Genomic DNA, 13,871 nt, shown 5'->3' on the forward strand with positions numbered 1-13,871 from the left:
ATTGTTCCTGAGTCCCAGTGTGTACTGGGTCCTATCCCGCCTGTGTTCCTACCTGCTAGTGCCTCCCTGTCTGCACTCTAGCTGCGCTTGCCTTTACCCGCCTGCCTGCATTCCAGTCGTGCCTGCCTATACCCTCCAGTCTGTGCGCCAGCCTAACCAGCCTGATCCAGTAATCCCTGTGTGGGTCAACCCCCGTGTCCGGAGTTTGACCTGGAGTAGCACCTGGTCCCTCTGCCCGGTTTCTCCCTGGTGCACTGGCGTCGTATGCCGTCGTGCCATCTTGGTCGGATCGGCCAGATACTTAGTCACGCCCCTCCAGGCACTCTCCGGTTCATGGTCCAGTGGAATCACTACAATCACACGCACACGCCGCTCAGCCCGGGCGTGTGCATAACACACTGGATACTTCCCGAGGTTCCAAATCTTCACAGGGCCCAATCCTCCACCCTCTGGTTCGCAACCAGCATCTGACAACCTGTAACTTGAGGGGAGATTATTAGCAGCTAGAAGATTTTCGCCAGACTTAGTACCTCAGAGAACATAGAACAAGGGTAGAGACTGAGATACTAAAATGAGTTGTAGGTTCTTGGATTTTTCTAGGAAAAGCTTATAGAGAAAAAAAGTAGTTTCCCCTTAAACAAGTATTGGAATTTCTCCAGAAAGGCCTGGAGAAGGGCCTTTCCTTTAGAAATTTGAAAGTTCAGGTGTTTCACCCCTGGGGCTCCTATTTGACCAGGAGATCGTAGATCATCCCTGGGTGGTTAGATTTAACAAAGCTTCCTTTAAATCTAGAGCGGAGGATGGGCCCAAAGTAGCACATTGGTATCTGAATTTGGTGCTTAACGCCATCAACCAGAACCGATATGAACCTCTGTAGTCTGCCACTGTTAGAGTTCTCACTCTGAAAACAGCTCTTTTAGTTGCTTTAACCTCAATTAGAAGGGTTTATGAAATACAGGCCATTTGAATCAATCCACCTTTTGGAACATTCCTTGAGAACAGGGTTGTCATAAAACCTGACCCAGCTTTTCTTCCTAAAGTAATTTCTAGGTTTCATAGATCACATGAAATAGTTCTCCCTTCTCTCTGTCAGAGTAAGAGATTTCAGTGTCAGGTAATCCTTCATTCTTTAGATGTTAGGCGATGTCTTCTTAATACCTTGAAGTTACAGGCCCCTGGCAGAAATCTTCATCCATGTTTGTATTTTTTTCAGGGCCCCAATATGGGTAGGGCAGCTACAAAAGCCTCCATAGTTAGATGGGTAAGAATGACCATAGCTCTGGCCTATTCTTCATCTGGTCAAAATCTTCCTCAGAATAAGGCTCAATCTACAAGAACTATGGCCACTTCCTGGGCAAAAAGGCCAATGCATCAGTAAATCAGATATGTAGGGCAGCAGTCTGGTCTTCATCTACTTTCTTTAAGAACTAAATGCTGGATTTGGGAGACTGACCTCTCCTTTGGGATGAAAGTCCTTTCAGTGGTGGTCCCTCTCTAGGAATTTCTTCTATTTTAAAGAAGTTATCGACTACTTTTATATTGATGCCCTATCCATAATGTCTGATCAGCTGTTATCGGTGCCAGCGGCCAGAAGTGCTTACAGGTGCTTCTCACAAAATTAGAATATCACCAAAAAGTTAATTTATATCAGTTCTTCAATACAAAAAGTGAAACTCGTATATTATATAGAGTCATTACAAGCAGAGTGATCTATTGCAAGTGTTTATTTCTGTTAATGTTGATTATTATGGCTTACAGCCAATGAAAACACAAAAGTCATTATCTCAGTAAATTAGCATAATTAACAAAAAAACACCTGCACCGCATTTAAAAAGGTCCATAAGTCTGTTTCAGTAGGCTCCACAATCATGGGGAAGACTGCTGACTTGACAGATGTCCAGAAGGCAGTCATTGACTCCACAAGGAGGGTAAGCCACAAAAGGTCATTGCTAAAGAAGCTGGCTGTTCACAGAGTGCTGTATCCAAGCATATTCATGGAAAGTTGAGTGGAAGGAAAAAGTGTGTTAGAAAAGGTGCACAAGCAACCGGGATAACCGCAGCCTTGAAAGGATTGTTAAGAAAAGGTCATTCAAAAATTTGGGGGAGATTCACAAGGAGTGGACTGCTGCTGGAGTCATTGCTTCAAGAGCCACCACACACAGACGTATCCAGGACATGGGCTACAAGTGTCGCATTCCTTGTGTCAAGCCACTCATGACCAATAGACAACGCCAGAAGCGTCTTACCTGAGGCAAGGAGAAAAAGACCTGGACTGCTCAATGGTCCAAGGTGTTGTTTTCAGGTGAAAGTAAATTTTGCATTTCATTTGGAAATCAAGGCCCCAGAGTCTGGAGGAAGAGTGGAGTGGCCACAATCCAAGCTGCTTGAGGTCTAGTGTGAAGTTTCCACAATCAGTGATGGTTTGGGGAGCCATGTCATCTGCTGGTGTACAGTCATGGCCAAAAGTTTTGAGAATGACACCAAAATTATATTTTCACATGATCTGCTGGCCTCTGGTTTTTATTAGTGTTTGTCTGATGTTTATATCACATACAGAAATATAACTGCAATCATATTATGAGTACCAATAGGTTATATTGACAGTTAGAATGAGTTAATGCAGCAAGTCAATATTTTCAGTGTTGCCCCTTCTTCTTCAAGACCTCTGCAATTCTCCCTGGCATGCTCTCAATCAACTTTTGGACCAAATCCTGACTGATAACAGTCCATTCTTGCATAATCAATGCTTGCATTTTGCCAGAATTTGTTGGTTTTTGTTTGTCCACCCGTCTCTTGATGATGGACCACAAGTTCTCAATGGGATTAAGATCTGGGGAGTTTCCAGGCCATGGACCCAAAATCTCTATGTTTTGTTCCATGAGCCATTTAGTTATCACCTTTGCTTTATGGCAAGGTGCTCCATCATGCTGGAAAAGGCATTGTTGGGCGCCAAACTGCTCTTGGACGGTTGGGAGAAGTTGCTCTTGGAGGACATTCTGGTACCATTCTTTATTCATGGCTGTGATTTTAGGCAAGACTGTGAGTGAGCCGATTCCCTTGGCTGAGAAGCAACCCCACACATGAATGGTTTCAGGATGCTTTACAGTTGGCATGAGACAAGACTGGTGGTAGCGCTCACCTCTTCTTCTCCGAATAAGCTGTTTTCCAGATGTCCCAAACAATCGAAAAGGGGATTCCTCAGAGAAAATGACTTTGCCCCAGTCCTCAGCAGTCCTCTCCCTGTACCTTTTGCAGAATATCAGTCGGTCCCTGATGTTTTTTCTGGAGAGAAGTGGCTTCTTTGCTGCCCTCCTTGAAACCCGCCCTTGCTCAAAGAGTCTCCGCCTCACACTGCGTGCAGAAGCACTCACACCAGCCTGCTGCCATTCCTGAGCAAGCTCGGCACTGCTGGTAGTCCGATCCCGCAGCTGAAACAGTTTTAAGATACAGTCCTGGCGCTTACTGGTCTTTCTTGGGCACCCTGGAGCCTTTTTGACAACAATGGAAGCTCTCTCCTTGAAGTTCTTGATGATGAGATAGATTGTTGACTGAGGTGCAATCTTTGTAGCTGCGATACTCTTCCCTGTTAGGCCATTTTTGTGCAGTGCAATGATGGCTGCACGTGTTTCTTTAGAGAGAACCATGGTTAACTGAAGAGAAACAATGATACCAAGAACCAGCCTCCTTTTAAAGTGTCCAGTGATGTCATTCTTACTTAATCATGACTGATTGATCGCCAGCCCTGTCCTCATCAACACCCACACCTGTGTTAATGGATCAATCACTAAAACGATGTTAGCTGCTCCTTTTAAGGCAGGACTGCAATGATGTTGAAATGTGTTTTGGGGGTTAAAGTTCATTTTCTGGGCAAATATTGACTTTGCAAGTACAGTAATTGCTGTTAAGCTGATCACTCTTTGACATTCAGGAGTATATGCAAATTGCCATTACAAAAAATGAAGCAGTAAACTTTGGAAAAAATACTATTTGTCTCATTCTCAATACTTTTGGCCATGACTGTAGGTCCACTGTGTTTTATCAAGACCTAATTCAGCGCAGCCATCTACTAGGACATTTTAGAGCACTTCATGCTTCCCTCTGACAACAAGCTTTTTGGAGATGGAAATTTCATTCTCCAGCAGGACTTGGCACCTGTCCACACTGCCAAAAGTACCAATACCTGGTTTACAAACATCAGTATCACTGTGCTTGATTGGCCAGCAAACTTGCCTGACCTTAACCCCATAGAGAATCTATGGGGTATTGTCAAGAGGAAGATGAGAGACACCAGACCCAACAATGCAGACGAGCTGAAGGCTGCTATCACAGCAACCTGGGCTTCCATAACCCCTCTGCAGTGCCACAGGCTGATCGCCTCCATGCCACGCCGCATTGATGCAGTAATTGATGCCAAAGGAGCGCTGACCAAGTATTGAGTGTATTTACTGAACATACATTTCAGTAAGCCAACATTTCGGATTTTAAAAACATTCTAAAGCTGTGGTTATAAAGTATTTTAATTTACTGAGATAATGACTTTTGTGTTTTCATTGGCTGTAAGTCATAATCATCAACATTAACAGAAATAAGCACTGGAAATAGATCACTCTGTTTGTAATGACTCTATATAATATGAGTTTCTCTTTTTGTATTGAAGAACTGAGATAAATTAACTTTTTGATGATATTCTAATTTTGTGAGAAGCACCTGTACTTGCGGTGCTTGGCCGTCTAGCTGTTGTGGCCTGTCGCGGGGTACTACACATCCGCCTTCCATTGTATTGAATAGGAGGCGGATGTGCAATACCCCGCGGTGGCCACTGCAGCTAGACGGCCAAGCACCATAAGTAAGTACTGCCACCGCTGTCATCGATAACAGCTGATAGGCAGGGGTGCCGGGTGCGGGACCCCAGGCGATCAGACATTGATACCCCATCCTATGTATGGGGCATCAATGTAAAAGTAGTGAACAACTTCTTTAACCTGTTATCACTGTCGTCAGGGTGTAGGGAAAAGATCCTAGTTACTTACCGGTAACGGGATTTTACAGAGCCCATGACAGCACCACCTGAGAGAGGGTATCCGCCCACCAAGGACAGGAACCTACTGAATAAAAAGGCGGTACCTCTCCTCCGCATCAGTTTTGTTTCAGAGCATGAGAGGGCCTCCGAAGACAGGTTAATACATAACCACCACCTCAACATATGTACTAAACACCTTAAAAAAAGTGCACACCACAGTGATAAAGGGGAGGGAATTAATAGGGTGCTGTCATGGGCTCTGTAAAATCCCGTTACCGGTAAGTAACTAGGATCTTTTCCCCTTCTCCCATGACAGCACCACCTGAGAGATTTATAGAGATCAAATACCAGAGGGAGGGATCACCGCTTGCAACACCCTTCTACCAAAGGACAGATCAGTAGAAGAGGAAAGGTCAAGACGGTAATGTTTGTAAAATGTAGCAGGGGATGACCAAGTTGCCGCCTTACATATAATGTCGATGGGCACATCCGCCTTCTCAGCCCAGGAAGCAGCTACCGCTCTGGTGGAATGGGCCTTCAGGTTCTCAGGAACCGGCAGATTGCTTAGAAGAGTAGGCTAAGGTAATAGTATCCCTGACCCATCTAGCTATGGTCCCCCTTGTAACCTTAAGTCCTTTCCTAGCCCCCTGAAAGGATATAAATAAAGCGTCACTCTTTCTCCAGGCTTTTGTCACTTCCAAATACTGGACTAACACCCTCTTAACATCTAAGGTGTGAAGCTTATGTTCCTCAGAATCCCTAGGATTAGGATAGAAGGAAGGGAGAGTGATTACTTGCGTCCTATGGAACTTGGAGGCTACCTTTGGAAGATAGGCCGGGTCTGGTCTTAAGATTACTCTATCCATACATACTTGAGTGAATGGATGGTTAACGGATAGTGCGTGTAAGTCACTGACTCTACGAGCTGATGTCAGGACCACCAATAGCGCAGTCTTTAAAGTTAAGATTTTTTCTGAAACCTTCTCTAAGGGCTCGAAGGGAGGTTTGGTTAATGCTTCCAGAACTAAATTAAGGTCCCAAGGAGGCATTCTTGGAACAGGAATAGGTCTGGATCTATGACAGGCTTTAATAAATCTAATGATCCATCTATTTGCTGCCAAGTCATAATTATACAGTGCCCCCCTTTGCGTCAATAGCGACCTCTCAAAATCCAAGCCGTCAAATGCAGGCCCGCTCTTTGGGGATGACAGACTGGGCCCTGCCTGAGGAGATCCGGGATGTCCGGAAGAACCCATGGATCTGCTTGGGACATTCTCTTCATCCAAGTGAACCATGGTCTCTTGGGCCAGAACGGGGCGATCAATATAACCCTCGCCCGTTCCTCTCGGATCTTCCTCAGGATAGTAGGGATCAGTACTAAAGGGGGAAAGGCATAAGCTAGAGTGAAATCCCACTGAATCTGCAGCGCGTCCACCGCAAACGCCCCCTCTTTTGGATTCAGGGAGCAAAAGGTTTCGGTCTTCCGATTGTGTCTGTTTGCAAACAGATCTATCTGGGGCTGTCCCCACCGATCCACAATCTGCTGAAAAACGGCTGGATTCAACTCCCACTCTCCTTGTTTCAAGATGTGACGACTCAAGAAATCGGCCTTTATGTTCTCTTCCCCTTTTATATGCAGTGCCGAGAGCGTAACCAGCCGACTCTCGGCAAACCTGAAGATCTGATCCGCTATTAACATCAGAGGGAGAGATCTGGTACCCCCCTGATGATTGATGTAGGCGACTGTTGATCTGTTGTCTGACATTATCCTGACGTGAGGACCCTGAAGAACAGAACTGAATTCTTTTAGCGCGTTTCTGGCTGCCAACAGCTCTTTCATGTTGGAAGAGAGACTTGTCTCGCTGTCCGACCAGAGGCCTTGTACAGAACGATCCCTTAGGTGAGCTCTCCAACCTTCCACACTTGCGTCTGTTGTAATTGTATCCGACACCTGGAAGGTCCAAGGAACCCCCAAAGATAGGTTGACCGGAGATGTCCACCAGTCCAGGGAGTTGATCACAACATCTGGAAGAGATATTTTCCCATTCAGGCGACCTTTGAGCCGCCTGTCCACTGCCAGAATCTCCTGTTGAAGACATCTGGAATGGTGCTGGGCCCACTGAACCGCCGGGATGCAAGACGTCATTGTACCCAACAGAGACATTGCACTCCTCAGGGTCATGGTCGGATTGCTGACAACCTGAGATGTTAGGGATCTGATCTTCAGTTTCTTTTCCTCTGGCAGAAGACAGGTTTGGTTTTCTGAGTCCAGAATGAGACCCAGGAAAGACTGAACCCTCTTTGGTTCCAGCCTTGACTTCTCCAGATTTAACAGCCAACCTAGGCGTCTTAGACTGGCCATGACGTCTGCCAGGGCTAGAGCACAGAGTTGACTTGATCTGCCCACTACTAAGAAGTCGTCCAGATAAGGGATGACCAAAATGTCTCTTTCCCTCAAGTGCGCTGTGACCTCCAGAATGATTTTTGTGAAGACTCTCGGCGCCATGGAAATGCCAAAGGGAAGAGCTGCGAACTGAAAATGCCTTACGTGCCTGCCGAATTGTACAGCTACTCTTAGAAACTGTTGATGATCTGGCAAAATCGGGACGTGGTAGTAGGCGTCCTTCAGATCGAGGACGCACATAAAACAGTCCGGAAATAACATCTTTATGGCTGATTTTATTGTTTCCATCTTGAAAGGCCTGTAGATTAAATGGTCGTTCAGTCTCTTTAAGTTCTCAATGGTCCTGAAGGAGCCGTCCGGCTTCTTTATTAGGAAGAGAGTCGAATAGAATCCTCTTCCTTGCTCGGGTGCAGGTGTTTCCACCAGAACTCCTTTCATGAGCAGAGAGAGAACTTCCTGCTCTAAGGCTATCTGTTCCGCTAAACCTCTGGGGCTGATATTTTGACAGTGTTCTTGGGCCTGCTTTTGAACTCTAATGTGAGCCCCCTCCTGATTATCCCTAAGATCCAAGAATTGGATGAAATTTCCTTCCAGGCAGGCAGGAAGTGGGACAATCTTCCTCCCACCCGGGGGGAACTGTCACTTAGGGGCTTTCTTATTCTCGGAGGAGGGACCCCCAAACATGAAGCCTCTGCTATACGGCTTTCGGTCTTTCCAGCTACCTTGGTCTCTGGGAGCTTTACTGCGGCTGTATTTTCTCTTCCGAAAGAAACTGTTAAATCGGGAACCAGACACCGTGGGAAATCCATGTTTTTTGTCTGCGGCTTTATCTAGGATGTCATCTAGACCTTTGCCGAACAAGAAGTCCCCCTCACAAGGGATTGAGCACAGTTTAGACTTTGACTGCACATCTTCTGGCCAGCTCTTGAGCCATAGCGCCCTACGGGCTGCATTAGAGAGGTTTGCAGACCGGGCAGCCAGCCTAACTGAATCTGCCGATGCATCTGCCAGGAATGCAGCCGCTCCCTTCACAAGAGGAAGGTCTGATAGAATTTTCTCCCTGGACACATTCCCCCTGATCTGGTCTTCCAATTGTTGAAGCCAGATCATCATAGATCTAGCAGTGCAGGTCACTGCTACTGCCGGTTTAAGGGCCCCTGCTGACGACTCCCAGGTTTGCTTAAGGAAGGACTCTGCTTTTTTATCCAGCGGGTCTTTTAAGGCTCCTAAATCCTCAAAGGGCAGAGTGGATTTTTTTTTTTTTGAAGATTTTGAAATGGCCACGTCAATCTTAGGGGTTTTGTCCCATTTAGCCGCATCCTCATCCTCAAAGGGGTACCTCCGCTTGGAGGATGACGGCAGCTGACCCTTCCTCTCCGGTTTCTTCCATTCCCTTTCTATCAGAGATTTAATCCTGTCATTGACCGGGAATGAGCGTCTCCTCCTTTGGTCTAAGCCCCTGAACATAACATCCTGGACTGTTCTGGGCACTTTGGTATCGGTAATACCCATAGTCCCTCTGACGGCTTTAACTAGTCTCTCAGTATTCTCAACCGAAAAACAAGGTCTGCCCCCCCCATCATCATCCGAAGACTCCGATGACGATGAGTGATTAGAGGAGGAAGGCAGTTCTCTCGTAAAACGGGACTCCACTGATTCCTCTGATTCTGAAGAAACTAGTTTTCGCTTCTTCTTTTTGAGTGAGGTTAAGCCTCTTAAGGACTCTCTGACCTCTGTCTGGATTAGATCCTTTAATTCTAAAGAAAACCTGGGGGACTCCTCTGCAATGGTTTTCTGAATACAGTCCGAGCATAGGTTTTTGGCATAGGAGGTGGGAAGACCGATTTTGCATAAAGCACACTCCCTGTTTTTACTTTTAGCACTACACTTCTTCGCCTCCTGCCCCAAGAAATAAAAGGAGAAGAAGGAGGAAAAGAGAGAGAGAGAAGAGCACATTATTCAAGGTGAGACTTTCACGAAGATCACTCACCACACTGCCGTTCAGACTAGGGTACCGGAGGCGGTGGTTGCCGTTCACATGAGGGCTCCCATCTGGCGGAGGTGGACTGACGAAGTCTTTTCTGACCAGTCTTGTCGGAACTCGTACGCCCCTCACTGCTGTGACTTTGTCGATGGGAAGATTCCCGTTCCATTTGTTTGAGCTGCTTGCGCTGCTTTGATGGCTGTGGCTGCTGTTGTACTTCCTGTGGCGGTGACAGCTGCTGCCCAGGTGACTGCGGTTCCTCATCCATCATGGCGGGGATGCAGACACCGCCATTCTGATTGCTCCCCATCCTTAAAAGCAGTAGGGCTCCAACTCCTTTAGGCTCCTCCCTTTCCGGCAGTGTGCTCATCTCTCTTTTTTTTTTTTTTTTTTTTTAATTTTAGCCAGCTGGCGCGCTACCCGCAGATCCACCTGCCTCTGCGCGTGCGCAGCCCAGCGGCACCCGGCGCGCTTGCAGCGGGATGACAGCTTCCCACCCGCGCATGCGCAGACCTGGTTTCCGGCGCACTCCGTGATAGGGCGCGTCAGCACCCCGCGCGTGCGCAGCCCGGACTTCCGGCACGCTCCGTCAAAGGGTGCGACGCGACCCCCACGTGCGCAGCCCGGAAGACCTGCCGGCCGGCGCGCTCAGTTCATCTTTGCGAGGCGCAGACCCGGCCGCAGGCCCCGGCGCACGCGGGGAGGAATCCAGAAACAGCACCTCCTCCCCACACGCAGACCCGGGCAGCAGCCAGACGGGCTGGGAACAGGGACCATCTGCTGCTTCCACGGCCTCCAGGCCGCACCGTCCATAATCCAGGTACGTGAGGTACCACCTGGTGAGGCTCCCATCAGGGACAGGAACCAAAACTGATGCGGAGGAGAGGTACCGCCTTTTTATTCAGTAGGTTCCTGTCCTTGGTGGGCGGATACCCTCTCTCAGGTGGTGCTGTCATGGGAGAAGGGGAAAAAGATGATAATTACTTACAAGAAATCTGATTTTCCTGAACCATGACAGCACCTTGCTTTTTCCCTTCCTACAGTTTTTTGGTCGTTTGATGCCTCCTCCAATTACTGGGTGTGCAAAAAACAAAAAAAATACAAAAGAAAACTATTGTTGAATTTAAGAGTATGCACTATCAGATCTTTAATTGTGTGGCTACCTCTTATGCTCTATAAAACACACTGAGTTGTACGGAGAGATTGCGCCTTTTTATTCTGTAGGTTTCCTGTTCCTGGAGTTACCCAAAGATGCTCTTTCACTACAGTGATGTACAAGATGGTGATCAATGCATCCGCACAAAGATTGGGTAGTTATAATATTTATTGAACAAGACAAATACTCACTTTTGGCAGATATCCCAGTAACTGTGAGGCATGCTGCTTGAGAAGTTTCTGTCTCTCCTCCTCAATGATAGCACGGCGAAATGCTTCTCTCTTCTCCTCCTCATGCCTTTCTTGGAGTTCACGTTCCTGAAAATAATGAAAAAAGTTAATTTATGCTGATTTTGTGATCTATTAGTGTATCTCCACCCTTCTTTTCCCTCCAAGTCTACACTGATATTAACAAATTGTGTACTATTTTTTTTCAAATTATACATAAAAGATTTAGTGAAATGCCAAGTAAGGCAGCACATGCTTTAAAAGGGGTATTCCCATCTCCAAGATCCTATCCCAACAATTAGTAGTTGTAATTCGAATAATATTAGAAAATACCTCCAATTAGAAATGTAGTATAGTTCTTCAGATTCGCTATGTCGCTTACATCATGTAGGACATTGCAGTAGATTAGGTATCCATGGTTATGACCACTCACATACTGACACTTAATTAGTTAAAGAGCTCTTGGCGGTCATAACCATGGATACCTAAGCTACTGCAATGTCCTACATGAGGAAGGCGAAAGAGTGAATCTGAAGAACTATACTACATTTCTAATTGGAGGCATTTGCTAATATTATTAATATTACACCTACTACATATTGGGATAGGATCTTAGAGAGAGGAATAGCCCTTTAAAACATTACAATAATCCTGTAGAACTTTATTGTGGCTGTAGAGACAAAACATGGTAGACTGGAGAATGTGCAACCAGAGGTAAAAGTCACAGGTCGAGCTTCTGTGACCTTAGGGGATAACTTAGTAATTACTCAGCTGCAGGGAACCTCCAGTATTTAAGATGGGGCTCTATAGAATCGCTAGATAGGGAATAGGGAATTCCTTATGGGAGCAATCCTTTGAGTGATGGCAATATTCAGTGAACTAAGAAGAATATTACAGATCTGATTTTACTGAATTGCACAAGTGAAAGAAAATCTGTAATTAATATTTTTTTCTGAAAGATTCTTTGTTCACAATCTGAAATCACTTCTAATACCACTGCCTAAAAATATCATCTTTCTTGAAGCTTGAAAGGAAATACTACTTGCAATTTATACAATTCTCTGCTCACTCTAGGCTTAGAGCAAGTCTTTGACACCGAGTCACTTCTCACAGACAAGCTATGAATCAGGGTAGTCAAGGAATCCGAGGTCAAGAGCCAGGAGGCTACGTCATAAACAGAGGGAAGAGACAAAGGCGTAGCCAGGTAACGGTCTGAGGTTAGAATACCAGGAGGATAGCGAATCAGAACAAAGGGGCTAGGCAAAACGGATGGTCAGAAAGAGATCCAAGGTCAGGCAGCAAAAGAGATCCACAAGCAAAGCACAAGGCACAGAGAAACAAACCGCACAGAGATTAACCTATGTCTGGCAGAGATCTGGGACTGACAGCCAAGATAAGTAGCTGGGCAATCATCTGTGAAAGGGAATAACTGAAGGAAGCCAAGCACCGCCGAGTCTCAGATTGAACGGCAGAGCTGTCAGTAACTGCATCCCAGACATACTGAGGTGTGGAATCAGCGTACCCCACAGCACCAGTCCAATGCTAGTCCTACTAGTGACTGACAACTATCTGGGTATGTACACTTACACAGGGAAGGCTGATCTTCATTGAATGAGACCACCCAATAGATTCATTTTCTCAGGGCAAGCAAAAATGTAAATAAATACAAAAATGACTGAATCTTTTCCCACAGAAAAAAATGTATGTTCTATTCCTCCTGCTTTATACTATGCTGCCTGCAAAACGTAAAAAAGATAAACAGTATGCACCGTATAGAATTAAAAATGTAATTTCTCACTTTATCAGCAATGAACTGTTTGCGTCGGTCCTCCAGTAGTTTCTCCACTGCTCGCTTGTGCTCAAGCTGTTTCATCCGCCTCTTCTGAGCATTCATCTGCTCAATCCGATCATCATCGGCAAACTTTGCAAGCATGGCCTGTCTGAAAGCTTCTTCTTCTTCTTTGGCTGCTTGCTGAACAATTTGCTTAAAAGCCATTTGTTCTTCAAAAGTACGCTGCAATTCAAGCCGCTGACGAATTTTCTTCTCCATCTCCGCCTATAAAGAGTCCAAAAAAATAATAGTACTGCTAAAGTACATACAGCCAGGAAGCAAAGATGAGCACTCTCCAAACTATCTAGTATCGAAATTATTGATAACAAGACCCGTATGTTGTTACAAAATCTATTCTGTAACGATGGGGAAGACGTTTAGACAATATACGTAGCACTGGCTTGTAGTCAGAGTGTATTATTTGTACTCCACCTCCTCTTTTTGTGTCAATGTAGAAAGATGTCCTATAAAGATGGTGCCTGAGAATAAGGCGTTCCAATCCATGATGTCGCTAAGGACATGAAAGCGTCTTACATTTGCCTTTTACATTCTGCAGTCTTCATTGTACAGCATAAATACTGTGTTACATTTATAGTAAATGTGTTAGTACTATTACAGCAATATCAAATATGTTTTTCATGTTTTACCACTTTTGCTCATTTTATGGGGGGAAAAAAAAGTATGTCACCACATCCCATGAAGTATATCATTTTTTATTGTCCTGTCAATTTTGCCACTTGTGGGATTGTTTTTTTTCTGTACTTTTTAACAAAACCTTTTTCGGTACCTATAAAAGATTAACTTTTATTTTGAGGGGGATAAAATAATGCTAAAACAAATATTTCACCTATTTTTTTTACAATTTTTTTTTCATGTAATACACTATGCAATTTAAATATTGCTTTAACTATATCATATACATCCTTACAATTTTAGCGATACGATATACTGCTTACTTATTTTTTGCCGAAGTGTAAAAGAAGAAAAAAAAGTAAACATTTTTATAGAAAAAAATAATATATATTTTTTACGCGATCGTTAAAAAAAATAGATCACCTTGTGTATTACATAGGGTAGTATGGAGCTACAGGGACGTGTCAGAAGGTAAACAGTATGCTGCCTTGTGTATCACAGAGGGTAGTATGGAGCTACATGGACGTGTCAGAAGGTAAACAAGATGCTGCCTTGTGTATTACAGGGGGTAGTATGGAGCTACATGGATGGGTCAGAACGTAAACAAGATGCTGCC

The 13,871-nt window shown here is 45.1% G+C and overlaps 1 protein-coding gene across 1 annotated transcript in view; it reads right to left on the reverse strand.

Moving 5' to 3' along the window:
* The window catches only part of MNS1 (meiosis specific nuclear structural 1), a 62,158-nt gene that overhangs the window by 9,087 nt on the left and 39,200 nt on the right, over window positions 1–13,871 (reverse strand). The window contains exons 8-9 of the mRNA XM_073652919.1: window positions 12,590–12,847; window positions 10,756–10,881 (exon numbers count right to left, since the gene is read on the reverse strand). Coding sequence (XP_073509020.1) covers window positions 10,756–10,881; window positions 12,590–12,847 — 384 coding nt within the window. The remainder of the gene's footprint in view (window positions 1–10,755; window positions 10,882–12,589; window positions 12,848–13,871) is intronic.

The sequence above is a fragment of the Phyllobates terribilis genome, unplaced genomic scaffold, assembly GCF_046119375.1.
Source record: "Phyllobates terribilis strain yellow unplaced genomic scaffold, ASM4611937v1 Scaffold_11__3_contigs__length_659146591, whole genome shotgun sequence".
Classification (NCBI taxonomy): Eukaryota; Metazoa; Chordata; class Amphibia; order Anura; family Dendrobatidae; genus Phyllobates; species Phyllobates terribilis.